At 45.1% G+C, this 18,120-nt stretch overlaps 1 protein-coding gene across 1 annotated transcript; it reads right to left on the bottom strand.

Annotated features, from left to right (window-relative positions):
• Nucleotides 1–104: 104 nt before the first annotated feature.
• On the bottom strand, nt 105–16,915 carry YDJC (YdjC chitooligosaccharide deacetylase homolog). The gene is made up of 6 exons (XM_062589923.1): nt 16,624–16,915; nt 8,748–8,907; nt 7,868–7,967; nt 5,146–5,323; nt 2,264–2,595; nt 105–1,430 (listed from the first exon to the last, which is right to left on the bottom strand). Exons 1-5 carry the CDS (start codon nt 16,779–16,781, stop codon nt 2,274–2,276), a joined length of 918 nt encoding a protein of 305 aa, XP_062445907.1. The 5' UTR covers nt 16,782–16,915; the 3' UTR covers nt 105–1,430; nt 2,264–2,273.
• Nucleotides 16,916–18,120: the final 1,205 nt, after the last annotated feature.

The following is an 18,120-nucleotide window of genomic DNA, read 5'->3' as shown; positions in this document are numbered from 1 at the left end:
TTATATGCAGTTTAAACACTCTATATTTAGAAGTCTTTCAGAAGTTTTTATTCATTTCCACTTTTTTTTTTTTTTGAAATTAAAGAAAATGTTTTTTAACACCATTCATTAAAAATACAGAATTTACAAAATATTTGTTTCTGTTTGCAATACAAAATCAACTCAGGTAAGACTGCCGTCATAGTGATTTCAGTGTTTAGCTAGTGTGAATGAAGTAGAAAATGCGTACAAATAGAAGTGAACAGGTATATAAAGTCCTGATGACTGTGAACAAAGCAAATTGATGAGATAGAAGGTGGAGTAATATAAAAGAGTTCAAGAGAGAGAGTTAAAAATTATCCAACAAAATGTGGTCACATAATGTAAAAATCTGAGCTCTAGTATTAGAAATTCACATTGCCATCAGGCATGTTATTGGACATGAATAATTACTAGTCACTAGGTGGCACTCGCACACCTAACTGATCTCTGGAACTTCAGTCCCTTTATCTGTTAAACAACCGCAGGTCTAAAATCTCTTGGGGTTTCTTAATTCTCAGTTATCACGTGGCAGAAACTGTTACCAAGCTGCAGGAACCATCCTTCTAAATGGTAACTACTGTTTTAATCTGACTCAATTGTTCTGTATTTCATCTATACAATATGGTGGGGACATTGTTTAAAATACTCTGTGTGTGTGTGTGTGTGTGTGTGTACGCATACACACACATACATGTATGTATGTATATCCTATGTTGAATTAATTTTGTGACAATAATTTAGAAAGAACATGAAAAATATCACATAAAGCAACCCCGATGTTACGTTTTCCATGTATGTACAGAACAATAAGTTTCTCAGCTGCTTTAGAGAAAAGATTAAGTTGTTCTCAATAATGATGGAAAAATCTGTCATTTGAGCACTCCATAGGCTGTCACAGGAGAAGTAGATATTTGTAACGTGGTCTTCATTTTGTTCTCCTAGCAGTTAAAACTTAAAAGCCAAAGCCTCCTAAAGCATTACAGTAAAAAAGGCCTGAGTTTGTTATTCATTTAAAAGAATGGTGGTCATACTGAAATTTTTAACATTAAAAAATATGACATGAAATAAATCCTTTTTGAGAGGATAATAAGTATGAATCATCCAAAAGATCTTTCTCTCTGAGAAATACATGAGTGAACTGAACCGGGCTACGGCTGAAACTGCAGTGTAACCTTAATACAGCAAATCACTGAGGTTTGTTGAAGTTTAAATGCTTCATGCCAGGAATAAAAATGGAAAGCCAAGGGCTGTCTCTGTGCTTGAAAACTTACTCCTGGCAGGTACATGGCCATCCCGTGCATTTTTCATGAAAGGCAGTGGCAGTGCATTAACAGTTGCTGGTGAGCTCTTATATGCAGCAGTGACTGAAACAGCAGATGGGTCAACAGGTGCCATTCTTGCAAAGTCATCTAAAAAAGAAAAGCAAAAGCCTCTGAAAAGGTTGTCATTGAGGCTACTTTCTTGTGATGGCTGAATGCCAAGAGGCAACATAAACACAACTGTAACCAGCTCTGGCTAAGGATTTGCATGTAATAGGACTGCAGACTGGGCTAAAACAGCTCTGATCGCTCTGACGAGAGAAATGAGCTGAAATAACACATCCCTTGCCATGAACGTGCAGGCATAGGAGTACGCCGGCCGGGGGGGGGAACAAAGCACCAGATCGGGACCGTCTATCCAAGTACTTGAGAAAAAACCTAACAAACAGTGGAGGTTGCTGGGCCTCCCCTGGGCACCCTGCCAGGAGCAGCCTTTGCTCCTTGCTATGTATTTCTTTTTGCAGGTAAGGGGAGTAATTTTCTTGCGAAGGTAAGATCACAAACTGCTGTGTGCGCTCCATGGTCTAACATCAAGGCATGTGTCTGTGCAGCCTGCCCTTGTGCTGGCCAGAATTAAAATCCGGTAGGATGGTTAGGCCTTGGCTGCTCCGCTGCGCTGCACTGGTGTGTGAGCGAGTGATGCTAAAGAGATCTGCCACATTCAAAGCAGCTGCCATGGCTTAAAAAAAAAAAAAAAAAAAAAAAAAAAGCAATTAGGGCTAGCTGTTCTGTGATACTGCCCACAGATGCTCACAGCGTGCGGGTGGCTCTCCTTCCCTGACCAGCCTTGTGCTGTTCCCAGCCGTTCACAGCTCCCATCAGCTGTACCAGGAAGAATTACAAGTAGCGGTAAAAAATGGTTTAGCTTTGTGGGATGTTACCAACTGTGTATCTTCAGAGTACAAATGTATGTACATACATACGTTTGTTTATTTAAATATCTTTGAACGAACAAAGTTGGATGTTCCTGGTTTTGTAGTGGCTCTGCAGCTCTGGCTTGGTTAAGGTCTGGAGTTCGTGCAGGCGTTCCCAGGACTGTGAGAAATCGTCTGGTCCTTCCCCACAGCCGCCGACGGGCGGGACGCTCGGGTACCCTGGATGTACCATCAGCTCGATTGTTACTGTCCTGCTTTGCGGATTTGGGTGCGGCACCTTGGACGTGAAATCCCCAATGGCAGTGTCAATGGCACTCCAGATGCTACTCACAGACATGCTCTTCCCCATGGTACTCAAACCTATGTAAATGTTAGGCCACCTGTAGGCAGAGGCAGGAATATGGAAATTAATATTAACGATAGGTAGCTAGGCAAGGGTGTGCTGTGTCTATTGGATTAGGAAATAAAGTTAACCTAAAACTTAAGATAACAGAGAAAAAAGTCTTCACGTTATCAAATTATTATAAATGTCTAACTATGAACAAAAGGGGAAACCATAACTACAAGCAAGTAACAGTGCTTTTTCTTTGCTCAGTATCAAGCCTATGATCTTATTTAAAGCTGTAGTTCTGCAGTCTGGCAGATGGTCCCAGCAAAGTCTCAAAACATTTCTGTTATTAGTTGTGTGTGACACTGTCACAGAACAGGGGTTGTTTGGCATCTGTGAACTTCCAGGTGCACTTTATTGGCACTGAAGGGAAGGCTATCATGCAAGTGAGAAATTATATCCTATCAAAATAATTTACTATTGATAGGCCAATTAAAACTTGAATAATAACCATCTCCAAATAATAACCTTTAACTGCATGGAAACAAAAGAAGTGACCGAAATAAGATAGAAATTACCCTGCTAACAAATCATTCTCTAAGTGCGTATCAGAGCCAAAACTACTTAAAAGACAAAACACTGGGCAGAACATTATTATTGAGGACTGGACCAGGTTGCCCAGAGAGGTTGTGGAGTCTCCTTCTCTGGAGATATTCAAGACCCGCCTGGATGCAACCCTGTCTAACATGCTCTAGGTGACCCTACTGAGCGGGGAGGTTGGACTAGATGATCTCCAGAGGTCCCTGCCAACCTTACTGATTCTATGATTCTGTGATTACTGAAGACTGCACAGCTAGAGAGGAAGCAAGTTAGAGACTGTGGTTAAATTCACTAAAGCTATGCGGATAAAGCTACGAACGAGGAGTCTTGCCCTCTACAGTGTCACATAAGCCGAACTAAAGGAGCTCTGTGTGGAACCTCTTTGCACAGCTGCAGGAGTTGAGTTGCAGGAGTTAGGTTCCCTTTGACTTCAGCTGACTTTGACTTCAGCTCTTTCTATTCTCCTAGAAGCCTTGGAGATATGTGTATTTATTCTATAACAATTTGTCCCATTTATCCTCCCCCACCTGGAGAAGCGGAATCAATTAAGTATTTGCTGGCTGACTAGCAGCTTTTCCATGCAGAACACGGGTGCAGAGCATCAAGGCCATCAAGGAGGGGTGGTGCTGCAGGAGGTTATAAAGCAGCAAGCAGTGCCTTACTGGCTTGCTTCTAAGGTCTTCTGCACTGTTGAGAAAGCAGTGATTCCTGTGAGGCACATTGCTGCTGCTAGGTACAGGGAGGAGGAGAGGGCATCAGGAGCTTTGAGGGTGTGAGTCCCCAGCACTGCTGCTGTAATGAAACTGCTCAAAAAGGTAGGTTTGAGATCTCTTTTGTGCTTAACTGCTCTATGAATTGCTGCCCTTCTCTTGCTCAGAAATAAGTTGAATATATATGTTGAAAAACTTACTAGTGTGTTTAGAAGGGAGCAGTACTTGAGAACAATTGATATCTTAAACAAACTTACCAAATCCAAGAGACTATCATAGACTGAGAAAGAAATCTGCTATAAAGGATGGGAAAGGTGACTGCAAGAGTCTCAACTGAAATATCTCTCCTCCATAAAACATGGTTCAATTTAAGCCTTTAAGGGAAGTATGATAGTGGGAGAAAGGCTGAGATTTTTTGGTATTGACCCCAGTAAGGTGCAGGATATTGGCAAGAATGTTTAGGCCAGCAATTGCCTCCTGTTATACCTTAAGCTCTCTCACCTTCTTACCTGCTGTTAATAACAAGTGTTTGTTTCCAAGAAGTCTCTTTCCTGCTACTTAAAACACCTTTGCTGCTATTCCAGGCATGTTAAAAGTTATTTTTTTGGAAAACTTCCCCTAAATCTTTTAAAATTCCAATGTTGACATAAAACTTCAGCCTCCTACTGTCCCTGGTGCCAGACTAATGCTGCTTAATTAGAAAGGCTGAGAAACATACTCTGAAAGGCACAATCTCTTGCAGGTGAGAAGTGAGTCATCTCTGTTCAAACCAAACTACATACTAAGCCCTGTTGCCTCCCTGCAGATTTGTACTCATCCTGAATCTTGTAATCGGCCTGAAGTGGAGAGAGAAATGGTCTTGCATCCTGGAAAGATGTTAGGAGAGCTGAGAACATCTTAGATCCTTAATACAAACATCTTAGATCCTTAATACAAACATCTTAGATCCTTAATACAAACATCTTAGATCCTTAATACAAACATCTTAGATCCTTAATACAAACATCTTAGATCCTTAATACAAACATCTTAGATCCTTAATACAAACATCTTAGATCCTTAATACAAACATCTTAGATCCTTAATACAAACATCTTAGATCCTTAATACAAACATCTTAGATCCTTAATACAAACATCTTAGATCCTTAATACAAACATCTTAGATCCTTAATACAAACATCTTAGATCCTTAATACAAACATCTTAGATCCTTAATACAAACATCTTAGATCCTTAATACAAACATCTTAGATCCTTAATACAAACATGGAATAGTAATGCCTGACCCACCTTATTCCATGCCTTGTAAACACATCCACTGTGTTAAGAGAATCTTCTTCCACTCCCCGATAGAAGTCCATCAGAGATGGTGCAATCCAGTCACACTTATGAAGGCCTGGTTCTACTGGGACACGTGTATACTTAATCCCGTATTCTTCTAGCACCTGTGCAAATACATGCCTGACCTCTACAAGTGAAAACAGATAATTTAGTTACAAATCAGATAACCAACTCATCATCTCCCCAGCAAGCTGTTAGCACAAAGATGTCTTTCCCTTCCATGTTAAATATATATATATATATATATATATATTTATATACACACACACACACAATCCCATTGAGCTTCTCTTTCTGTTGAAATGGTTTCTTTCATCTGGACAGGAGTCTCTAGAGCACTTCCCCTACCTAAAGCACAGGCAGTAACTTCTAGTAGCAGGAGTAACATTACTCCTCCAATATCTGCTAAGCTTCTCAACAAGCTGCCTTAGCTTATCCCTCAAAGCTGAGCATCTGATCCAGAAACCCCTTCTAAGTTAGTGACTCTGGTCCTGGAGTGCAGCTTAGGTGACTTGCACTACCAAGAACAAATTCTTCACCAAGCCACTGGACAGCTGGGTTTGTTATGAGGAAAAATTACCAAAAGCAATTTCATCCAGAGGGAGATGAGTGCCGGAAAGGGGAGATCTAGATTTTTGCTCACCAAGTTTTTTCTCTCTGCCACAGTGACCTCACTCATAAAACGGGCAAAGATATTGCCAGCTGCAGAAAGGAAGCAGAGGCCTGCAGACAGAGGCTGGTCAGGAAATGCAATTGATAGGACACAGTTCTTTCTCCCGTACTTGAAAGAGCTACTAGCTTTAATCTCAGTGGTTAATTTGGCAACACAGAGCACCAGCCCTACAGGTCAGACGCAGCCCTGGCTGTCCTGATACAACTTGTTGGCAAGGACACAAGTTTAGTCAGAGGTGCCTTTGCATCAGCTGAACCAGCAGAAAGGCTTTCCTCGCTGCTGGATAGCCAATCCGCCTAAAAGGAGGTTTGTGTTCCAGCTCTCAGCTTCTGTTGGCAGAACTTATGCCTCCCCCTGGCCTGCTGGGAGATGGGACTGAATTTGGATTCAGAAGCCAGAGACCAAATTCTAAACCCTAGGGATAGTCTTGTGGCTTGCTGACTTATTTTTGAGTGGGGCACACTCAACTAATTATGGTTACCATGAGTGGCTAACAGAAACAAAAAGCCCTCCAGCCCTCTCAGCAGCTGTACTCCATTTACTGCCCCCCTGCTGATGCCAGCACCAGAGCTCTGGCAGAGGAATGGATCGAACTACATTCTCCAAAGTGCATGCAGGCACATCAGAGCATTCACAATGCTCAGCACTGCTGTCACTGCCTCAGAAGGCCCCATGTAATTCCCTCCTCTGCTCACATGGTCAGTACTACAATCTTTCTCCCCGGGATTAATCATTTTGGAGAGCCAGAAAAGCATTCTTTCTTCTAAATGCAACCTGATTGCTTCCTCTCACTGAAGTGACCTCCAAAATTAATAACCTTTATTACTTTAAGAAAGCATTAGCAGATAACACTAGAGGTAGATTTATAGGATGGGTCTCTTCTTTCCCCAGCTCTGAACATAATTGTATTCCCTGACTCTTTTCAGCCTCTATTAACACTGACATGTCTGCAAAACACAGTGCAAAATGTCTCCCCAGCTCCTCCCCCATCAGAGAGGCCCTACATACACTTCTGAGCACAGGCCACAGTGTGTGATGGTAGGAGGAGCGGATGACCATTGCAACCTTCAAAAGTAACATTTAGTACAACACTACTGAGGGGGTGAGATCACCTAGCTGCCCCACCTGGGTACAAGTTCTCTTGTTCCATTTCCAACCACACGCTTTCCACCCTGCCAAGAGGAGACGCAGCAGCAACTGAGCTACCATGTGCAGTGTATAATTCCTGTAGCTTAGTAAAGCCACTGAGATATGTGAAGTGCCAGAAACAAGCCCTGAATGCAGGTACAGAATCAGATTAATTGACTGAGGGAGGCAAAATGATGCCCTGATCTGAGTTCTACACAACTGTCTAACCCATAGCTGCTGGCAGAGGAAGGCTCCAGAGCCAGACAGGACAAGGGAGGGTTTCCAAATGCATAATTAGTGGTACATCTGCCCCACACTCATACCTCTGAGATCCCATCCCTGGTAAAAGATGACAAGATTTCCCTTTCTCCTGGCTTGATGCCTTCAAGGACAAGTGTTTCATAGCTGATGCTGACAAAATGAGGCTAGAAGAAGCCCACAGCTTTTTAGCACTGTTACATAACACTAATGAACAGTAAAAGCTGAGCATTCCAGGTTCCAGCCTGAGTATTTTAAATTGGCCAGGCTGTCAAGACCTTGCTCTGCCTCCTTCCATGGTAGCAGGAGCATGGAATTAGGAGGAAAAAAAAAAGCTGAAATTAATTATCAGTTCTTGGAGAAGTAGGTGCAAGCTGGGCAATTTGTGCTGTTAATCCCCTTGCACTGCTACAGGAAGACCCAGGTTATCCAGCAGCCAGTTTGGACCCAGTTAGGACAATCTCCTCAGGTCTCAGGTTTTAAACTGGAATTATGGAGCAAGCATCTTATGGTGAGGTTTATTGCCCAAAACAAGCCATGGCAAGGGAGGTTCCCTCTGAGCCGACTGTGTCTCTTCCTTTGGGGCTAGGAAGAAGAGAAATCCTTTCTTACCTGGCAGGACATGAACATGCTGGTGGCCATCCATGTGAGGAGGTAGGTGGCCTGTCAGCTGATGGAATAGCTCTACCTGTGCCTTTAGCTCCTGCTTCACCTGCACATCAGAGAAAAAAGTAGAAGATGACCTGTCAGCAGTGCAGAGATCAGATGAGCATCAAGGAGTTGCTGGAGACCTCTCTGACCACTGTCAGCATCTGAGACCTGGCCCTGAGAGGCACAAAGTGCTGTGGTGTATAAATGGACATGAGATGCTATTGGGTCTCCCAGGACCTCTCTTAAGTGCAGATCTCCTTATACCATTAGCTACAGAGATGGCACAGAGGTTGGCATTTTCAAAAGCATGTCTGGGATTTGAATAACTATTTCCCTATAAAATGAATGGAGAAATGGGTGTCCAAGCCCATAAACTGTTCTGGTCACCTGAATTCCATCATCCTGGTAGACTATGAGGTGAGAATGGCCTGCTTCCCTGGGGAACAGAAGTATCTCATAAGGTGATGCATGGCCTACTTAGCCCCTATTTAGCACTTCTGTTGTGTTTTCCTTTTACTGATGTCCAAGTTCTTTGCAAGTATCTGTTCCCATGTCTCTCTGCCCACCCTCCAGATAAGTAGTTACAGAACGACAATGTATACGGTCACTGAAGCGTAATAGGGAAGAATGAGTTGTTCAGTGCTGCAGAGCAGCTCAGTGTCAGAATTAGGCAAAGGACCCAGAAAGCCAGCTCCTGCTGCCCAGATGGTGCAGTCTATAGATTCATCCCTAAGCTTACTCCAGGTTGGGACCTGGGAAAGAGCTTCAACTGTTATGTGCTCGGATCAGTGCAGGATGAGTTACACTAGAAAAGCAAGCTGTATGTAGTTTTTTCTCCTACCTCTGACATTTTCAGGAGACCTTTTGATAAAGCTGTTCTGAATCCCATTTTCCCATGGAAGAACCCATCTTGGTTAAGCAGAGAAGAGTTTGTCTTGAGCACTTCACAGACAGGAGAGCCCTCAGAGAGGTTGGCATGCAGGCCTATTGGAATGTTGTATCTGTAACACAAATGAAATATCTGTTAAGTTTTGCACCCCTACTTCCCTCACTGTGGCCAAAGGGTGAGCTTTCAGTGAAAGAGCTAGATTGAGCTAAAAAGTTTTGTTGCTCTACACACTGAAGTACTATGTTTCTTTTGCTGCTCTTCTACAAAGTTACACAAAGTTAATGACAAAGTTAACCTAGAGTGGAGTCTCTCCAGGTAACAATCCTGTGGTGTCCAAGAGCCACTCTGTGAGACCCCCCAGTTCTGTTCTCATGCTGTGAGTTGTGTGGAGGGAGCAGCCATGAGATATCTCAGGCTGAGAAACTCCCCTGCAGTCACTACAGACTGTGGGAAGGAATCTGCACCTTGAAACTCCTTTTTTTTCAAAGCATTTCATTAGTTCTTGCTAGAAATTCCCCTGAGTTCTCTATTAAAGATGTGACATTTATGAGACATTTCTGGGGAACTTCTTTTAAAGCTGCCCTTAAGTAGAATGCAGTTATAAACAGTGCCTGTGGCAGGCAGCTGTTATGGCAACAGCACATGCTCCAAGTGTAAAAGCTGGCTGAGTTTAAAGATAACCTGACCCAAGAGGCTGTGGCTGCCCACAGTGCCCAAGCTTCTGGCTGCCTGTGCTGAGTGACAAGGCTAAGCTGTAGGAATCAGCATCTTTCTAGCATACAGGCAGGACTACAGCAGGAGGCTGACAGTGTAAGTATAGAGCCTTGCTAGGGAATTACAAGAGCCCAACCTGCTAATGACTGCAACTTCGTTTTTAATCTAGAGCTATTTTATCTGCAGAGTTCTTGTCAGCCACAGGGCTTTGCAGAGTGCTGGTGTCCCCTCCTTCAGGGTGTGCTGTGGTTTCCCCTATAACAGAGGCAGGAACAGGCTCAGCTCTGTGCAAAGTTTCACCATCACTTCTGGAAATCATCCTGGGGTGCCCAAAGTGCTGCTTTGAAATACAGGAATGGGAAGATGTTGTCATTGGGAGTGGGAGCCCTTAAGCATCAGCCTGAGAAGCTCACGGGTTGATGGCAGGGCAGGAAGCATCTGTAGTCCATAAGGGTGCTGTGGCAGGACTTCTCCCCTCTCCTGTGGCCTGCTGTGTACCCTACCCAAGCCCAAAGGCAATGGTGGAGCTTGGCGTTTTAGAAATCCATCCCAGATTCTTTACGGTGTCTCTGGGAAGCTCTGACTGCATCAGCTGATAGCTCTGTTTGCACCATCGCCACTGCTGTCTGCAAGGAAGAGATTCATGTGTCACCATGAATCAGCAGATGGAGGATATTTTGTTAAGTGCTCTCCTTGAATGTTGTGGGAGGGCAAAAAAAAGAAAATGAACAGCTGAGCCTCTCTGGGTTGTCTCCCAGGGGCATCAAATGAACGACCCTCCAATTGTGCAGTGCCTCAAACGCTGCAAAGGGAACTATTTCCAGGAAAAGGCAAGCCCCTCTGACAGGTGTGGGGCGCCAAGGAGCCAAGCACTGTGCTGTGTAACATTAGCTGAGGCGGAGGAATGGCTCCGAAACCAGCCCGGAGCTGGGGAACGTGCAGAATGTGGAAGTGTAGAGAGAGCTGCCCTTGTTCTCACTGTAAGGGGAGAGGCTGACTGTAACAGAAGAGCATGTTTCAGAGCTTTGTCTAACACCAGCTGAATATCTTAATAGTTTTCTCTTGGAGTTGGTCAGTCCTGCCTGTTTGAAAGACTTTCCATGCATCTAAAGCGGAACTGCTAAAGTTTAACAGCTCTGGGATTTGGGCATTGAAAGCAAAACGGCACAAGAGAAAGTTGTTCAGAGGAATTCATCTGTGGGAGATGCAGAGGAGCAGGCATGCAATGAAAGCTGTGAGGAGGTGGGAAGGCAGACCACGTGGTCAGCACAGAATAGTTCTGTGGCTCACTAGTATTTTCTCATATCACATGTGTGCATTTCCTCTAAATGCAGTGAGCCACTTGTTCCCTCTAATCAGCACCAAGTGCCCTGCTGCCCTGGGTTAATTCCTAACTGTCTTGACACTGCACATATATTTTCAGGTCCCATGTACAATGAGATGAAAACATGAGCAAAATGTCAACAATTATGGCAGTATCTAGGCTATGCTTGGAGACAGAGCTCCAGGCATGCTCTATCCCGGCCACAGGCTTGGAAAGAGCCCTTCAAAGTGAACCAACAGACTTTTTTTCCACTTAGTGTGATAGGCATTGGACCAAACTATTCCCCTCAAGTGCCTCTCACCACTGAAATGTAGCTTCTGGAAGCAAAGCACAGTGCCAAGTGGTACGCTGTACAGTAAAAAGGCAGAGAGAAAACTCAGCTTATGAGAACATCCTGGAAGGATCCCATTTTCAGTAGGGTGCAGAAAGTTTCCTCTATATGCACACACTTTATAGTTTCCCTTCTAAAAGCAGTAAAGTATTTGTATTTTATTGCTTGAAAAAATGCAGAAGAGACCAGCAGCTCAAACAGCTTATATAGTATATGATGCTACACTGGGAGCAGAGCACAGCTGTTGTGGGTTCAGCCTCATACCCAGTCCTCTGCCCAAGCCCTCCTTTATGGAGGGGACAGGACCAGCTCTGCTGGTCTGTGCCAGTCAAGTGTAACTGTTAATTGAGCCACCCAGGATCCAAAGTAAAGGGATTGGCATTGAGCTTCAAGCAACAGCTTCTCCAAAAGGAGTGCTGCAGCAACTGCTATATTGCCAGTATAAGGTGATGGATGTAATAAACACTGTCCCCAAAATAAGCTGATAGATCTGCTTGCTCTGTTTTAAGTGCCAACCAGCCTCCCATGATTTGTTCAGAGAAATCTATGTCTAGATGTATGCAATCCTGTCTCACTGCCCTAGAGAACACACGGAGGGGAAGGGGACTTAGCACATGGATCCAATTCACTCTTGATAAAACTGAAGGATTGTGTCTAGGAATACTAGTGAGTGCTCTAGCAGCACATAGATTGGGCTGTCTGTTAGCTTGATGAGATGAGGTTCAGGCAAACAGGTTCCGCAGCCACTAAAGCTAGTCTACTTGTGAGCTATTTGCACTGAGATAAAGGTGGCTGTTGAAGCCAGCTTGGCTCTGTGGTTCTCTGCTCAGCATCCCCGTAGCAGTGGTGGGGAAGGAGATACCTTTAGGACAAATGCTAGCAAGGGAGGGGCAATAAGGAATTGTGTCTGAAAGATTTCCTGGTCAACAAGCCCAACCCAGCTATCAAACAGGGAGAGGGAATACAATCAGCTAAACTGCTTCCTTTTCAAGTAGTTGCTTGTAGTTGCTTGTTTTGCTATGTGAGTGCTTTGAACAAAAGTCTCTACTGAGCAAGAGGCTTCTGTGCAGCTGCAATTGCTTCTCATTCATATCCTCAGCAGTAAAGAGTCCCTGGAAATGATATGTCACTGCACTGAGTCACTTTTTTAAGAAAGCCTGCCAGCTTTGCTGCACATCTCTGTGCTTGCTTGGTGGATGAGTTACAGTGCCCTGGCTCCTACCTGGCCACAGCAGGGACCCTGAAGTCCCCATGCTCCTGGGAGCAGCTGTGGTGGCTGTTGACATTCTGCAATTGCCTGAGTCCAGATTTCCAGATTTGATGGTCTCAGGCCATGGTGCGCACACTCAGATAAGCATGGCAGCTATCCTTTTCCTTAGTGAGCAAACAGATCTGACCTTCAACATCCTGTTTGTATCCTTATCAGGGAAATTACTCGCTTGTCAGCTTTCAGCACGAGTGAGATGCAATTAAAACCCTCACATAAGTATCTGTATCCAGACATCCTGCTCCAGGAAACATTCAAATGTCTGCAAACAGACAAAGCAAGGCTGTGCTCTGTAGGAAGAAGAGCACCTCTTAGTTTCTCTGTGTGGGCATTTGCATACATTTTTTTTTCATTTTCACCCTCTAGCAAACTGTAACATGACATCTGCCTTTCATCAAATTGCATCTTGTCTTGCTCCATTAGTGCTAAGGACTTATTCCTGCTGGGAGAAACACTCAAAAGCCTCTACGCTGTTAGAAACTGGTACTGTAACACTGCTTAGGGCTGTGGCTTTCTTTTTAATTACATCTTTGTATCAGCTGAAATTCTTGTGTCCATGATCTTGCATCAGCAAAAAGTGTTGTTGCCAGTAAAGTTCATTTGATCCAGAATTCTCATTTAAGGCCTCAGAGCATGAAACCCCCCACCCCCAATCCAAACAGTTCAGCAGTGTAACTGTCTGTCATGTGATTAACAGCCAGATAAAAGGGTGATGAGAAAGCAGGAGAGACTTCTAGATTAGTCAGATGTCGAGCGGGAGGGTCAGAATTAAGTCACAATTTACACGGGCATTTTGCAATTAGTGTTGATGGGAAAGGAAGTGAAAACATAGACAGTAATTAAGTGTGGTTTTGTTAGATTCTTCCTTTAAATGTACCCAGATGTTGCAGGGGCTTCAACTTTTATGTAGCTGACGTTCAGCAGTTGAGCTGCAAAAACCCCAGGAAGACTGAGGCAGTGCTCTAAGATGTTGCTCTTCAAGTATTTGGGTGTAAGCATCTGGAAGACTCACATGCTCACAACTGAGCTAACTGATAAAGGACAGAAGAAAACATGGTGGCAATCAATCAGGTTGCTGTATTCCTGCTATCTCCTTATTTCCATTTCTAAGGAAAAATGAGGGGACTCACTCACTCGAGGTAACAAAGCAATCCTTCCGATCTTCAGAAAGGCTCTGAAAGAGGAACTAGGAAGAGACTGACTTCAAGGCGGTGCCTGATAAATATACAACCAAGATTACATTATGTGGATAACCAGGAAGTCGCATTCACTTTATGCCCCTTAAACAAGGAAAGTTTTGAGTTACTGAAAAAAACAATGGGAGTCTGTTCTCCCTTCTGCTGCTCTGGTTGAGCACTGGTCTAGCAGTTGCTATTAATAAGTTTGTAGTGTGGCGATGAATTGGGCCCCTACTGAAATGCGGATTTTTTTGCCTGACGGGAGTGGGACCCTTCCTTGAGCTCACTTCTGACAGCAAATGAGAAAATCCCAAGATTCAGAGCCTGGATATCATCGAAGGTGTGTTATTTACCACTTGATTCTGCTCTATTGCAACTAGTTTGTGATTGAGCTGATACAAAGCTTCTGTTGACCGCCATCACATTTCTGCCAAATCTTCCAACCAAAACAGAAGGCAACATGTATATCCAGAGGCCTACAAAATTACTGTGAAAATGAAGAGAAGAATAAAGTTCCAGGGCAACTATGCTTCTTTCTGAAGAATACTGAGTCCCAACATTTCAGGGCAGCATAAGGTGCTTAAGACCATCCTGCAAGAAAAGCCCTCTCCTTACTAATTAGCTTTGCCTACATACAATTAACTGAAGACCAAGTGAGGGGGGAGAACTCAAGACACACAGTGGCAAGCAACCATGTCATAGCCAGTTAAGAAGAACCCAGATAATCTCCACAAGCCACCGAAACACTCAAACACTGACAAAATCCTGGTGCCATGCATACAAAAGACCAAAACCCATAAGAGTAGAAAGTGCCACAGGATATAACAAGTCACTTATTCCAAGCCTTTTCTCTCAACTCGTGATAGAGCCAGTCTCCTAGATTACACTGCTGTCTAGTTGCAGGCTGAAAGCTTTGCCATGGAATTAAGCATATATATATCTGGCATTTCCTCCAGTTACTCATCTAAGCAAGGGCAGGTGGAAACAGGGCAGATTTTCATCCCCACAAAAATCAAAATGTTGCAAGATGGGAGGCAACACTAGCAGTAGCAAGGCAGTGATACCTTTCCATTTTCATTTTTCTTGTATCATAGCCCAACAAGATAAGGTCATTTTAGTGGAGAATTCAATAAGGCTTCTACTGACCCACTAGATGTCTATGTCTACAAAGAGTTTGTCTGAATCTTTGCAATGGAGGGACATCTCGGGAGTGAGACAAGTTTGTTTACATGGTGAGATGCTAGGTTAGTGCATATGTTCCAGTAACGCTTTCATGAGTAGAAGTGGACATAGCTGTGGAGTTATTTGCACAAATGAATGACTGCAGAACCTGGCCTGTTGCTCTTCAGTGCTAACAGATGTTCCCAAAGTCACCCAGCTTATAGTCTCAAAAATGGATTTAAATCCATTTCATTCCCAAACAGGAATGAAAGACCCATTCCAGAATTTGGAATCTGAAACTACCTCCTGAATGAATGAAATTGCAGCAGCAGGTCATAACTTCTGCTGTCACCTGTCCTCCAACCTGGCTTTTCACACCCATATCAGATGCTGGCAGAAGTGTCATGACCTGGATTCAAAGATGCTTTTTAAACCTCTGATTACACAGCCTACTTTCTGGCTAAAGAAATGAGGCCAGGTGGATTCTATATTTAAAAGCCTGCTAAAGACCAGGGCTAAAATAGCAAACAGCACTACCAAAGCTTCAAGGCTTAAAGGGTTTCATGGTGACGCTGTATCTGAGAGAAGTGCTGCTTTTATCTCCCTGATTTACATTTTGTTTCATCTACTAACAAGATTTTAGGCATTTCAGCTGTGATGTGCCTTGCCCTGTTGCTTTTCCTCTTTCTAACCCAGAGGTGGTTCTCTGCATGCGACACCCACCCCAATGTTTGTGCGTCATCTCGAAACCTTTTTTTTAAATAAAAAAAAAAAAAAAAAAAAAAAAAAAGACCAGCTTGCCCCAGACACTACATCCTGGCTTTCCTCCTCCATCCAGTGCTAATCATTCTCATCAGGAAAGCTACAGACAGCAAACAATTCACAAGGACCCCCACACACACGCACAAGCCCATCCAGCATGGGGAGAGATGCACAAGGGGAACAAAAGCAGTGCAACTCTAGTAAAATTCTCCTTTGCAGCAGCTAGATTTGAGACCTTAAGGTATGGTCTCAGGGCCTTCTAGTCTCAGTTCTGCTCCTCTTGTTTTCCTAAATTGTTTCCCAGCCCTGCTGCACTCTCTTTCAGGATTTACTTCTGCTTCAAAGTGCCTGCCCACACTGAAGCATTAGCTAGGTTTTACCTTCTAAATGCAAGTAATGCTTCCTATTAAAAGATTTGCTGTGCTAGTCCATGAGAACCACGCATATCATTTGATTTGTTACAGAGCCAGCTGTAGCAGCAACCTCTGAAAAGCCCCTGAGAGAACGAAGGTCGAAGATACAGAGCAGGTACAAGGTTCTGTCATGTTCTTTATGCATGTGTTTTTTAAAAAAGGATTTATAAAGCCTAAAACTAGGGGTGCTTTTTCCTTCAGGTTTTCAGGGCTGAAAAGCCAAGTTTTGCACTGGCCAGGTTTGTTTTGCACTTGCAGAATTCTATCTGTTCATGATTCTAAAATGAACCTGGCTGACCCTGTGTTCAGCCTGGCTAAAATGCATTAAATAGAAACATTAGATTTTAAATATGGTTCAATGCTCTAATAGTTTTAGCTCGGTCAGGACATATAACGTGGACTTTTACTCTGATGGTACATCTTTCAGCAGTCTGGCAGGAGAAAGACCTGCAAACCCAAACCATACTAATCATCTTGTAGAAGTAGCACATTTTTTTTCCCCTCAGGAAATAGTAGTAAATGGCTAATGCTAGAGGAAGAACTATTACGGATATTATTTGCAGGTCAGTGGCGTTATGTGAAGAGTCTTAGCAAAGGTGCTGGAGAAGCAGTTTTCTTCCACCACCCGGGCTCTGGCACAGGGCTTCTGTGGGGGCCGTAGCAATGAAAGCCGCTTACCTCTTGGCCAGCTCGGCTGCGGCTGCCGCAGCGCTTCCATTCACTAGAAGGGACACGTTAGACACGGCTCCAGCCAGGAAACACTCCACGATGCCTTGGTTCCTTCGAGGACAATAGCCAAAGTCATCTCCGGTTACTATCAGCTTCACCTGGAGCATCCTTGGAGGTCATCCCTAGGAGAAAGGGAAAGCGGGGATCAGCGCGATCAGCAGCTCGCAGGCAAACAGGAAAAGCCGTGACTCAGCCCCGGGCTACCGCCTCCCGCTGCGCCTCAGCCTGCCGCCGCCTCGCCGCTCGCAGGGGCGGCGGGGCCCGGCCCCGGGGCAGCCGGGGCCCGGCGCTGCCGGCGCTCGGGGCGCCCGCGCCTCCGCCCGGCCCCGGCGCCCTCGGGGCGGCCGGCGCGGCCCGGCGGGCAGCTCGGCCGCGGCGCAGCCGGCGCCGCCGCCGCAGCGGAGCGGAGCGGGGCGCCGCGCCGCGGGCGGCCCCTGGCGGCAGCGGCTCGCAGCGCCGGCGCCGAGGTCTCCCCCCGCTCCCCGCCGAGGTCTGCCCCGGCTTGTGCCGCAGGCCCGGGCAGCGCTCAGGCCTTGCCCTGCGCGGCCGCCGGCACTCGGTGCCGCTTCTCCATCATCACGCTTGTGTCTGCAGCTGCAAGGGGGGCTGGCGATGCGGCCACGCACCTTGGTTCCTTCAGTGCGAAATTAATCATCCCACCAATGCCGTGAATATGCAACACCGAGCCCATCGCCTCCGTAGCAGCCTCTGAGCGCTGCTTGCTTGTTTTTTACCCACCTGGGCCTGTTGGCAGTGAAAATTCTGCACGAGTTTAAAGCTGCAGTTTGATGAACTCAGGTCAGGAAGTCCCTAATGGCTCTCGAAGTGGGTGGGGGAAGGACACAGAGGAGCACAGAAGACTGCTCCGGGGAAGGGCCACCTACCACACATACTGTTGTTCAGTGCTGGGTATAGGCCAGTCCTCCGTCAGACTGCATGTAAAATCCTGTCTGTCCTGGCACTAAACTGCTGGTTTCCCTTCCTGCACAAAGTCTATCCTTGATCTACCAGAATGAAAGTGAAAAGCACTGAGTAGTTAAGGAAAGTTGAGTGGGAAATAGCATCAGGCTGCACTTGTAGTTGTGGAAGGAGAAAATGAAGTATCAGAGTAGGCTACATGCCTTCTTGGTCAGTAAGGTTCCAAGAGTTCAACCACTGCACTATGGCAGGAGAAATAACAAACTGATGTTTGGGGCAGGGAGAGAGTAAGTAGCAATTCAGAAAGAGACCAAGTAATGTGGGATAACCTGTCCATGGATCCAGGATAGCTGTCTTGGTGGATGTTGTTATCCAGCTCTGGAGAACAAGGATGAAAGGGCAGGGGCTGAGAGCAGGGATCACAGAGGGATGGGGCTTCTTGTATGGATGATGGTGACTTTTGTGTCTGAACCTGTGCCAGCATGGAGGGAAAATGGTAGAGGAGGAAAGGAAACAGTTATCAGGCCA

The sequence above is a fragment of the Rhea pennata genome, chromosome 17 (genome assembly GCF_028389875.1).
Source record: "Rhea pennata isolate bPtePen1 chromosome 17, bPtePen1.pri, whole genome shotgun sequence".
Classification (NCBI taxonomy): domain Eukaryota; kingdom Metazoa; phylum Chordata; class Aves; order Rheiformes; family Rheidae; genus Rhea; species Rhea pennata.
This window is presented reverse-complemented; position numbering and strand designations above follow the sequence as displayed.

What these genes read in the sequence shown, in the direction of transcription:
- YDJC (XM_062589923.1), bottom strand. Translation starts at nt 16,781, where the DNA reads ATGCTCCAGGTGAAGCTGATAGTAACCGGAGATGACTTTGGCTATTGT. An exon ending in GTCTCCTGAAAATGTCAGAG is followed by an intron (nt 7,968 to 8,747) that starts GTAGGAGAAAAA and finishes TCTGATGTGCAG; the next exon opens with GTGAAGCAGGAGCTAAAGGC. An exon ending in TTTACAAGGCATGGAATAAG is followed by an intron (nt 2,596 to 5,145) that starts GTGGGTCAGGCA and finishes CTCTGCCTACAG; the next exon opens with GTGGCCTAACATTTACATAG.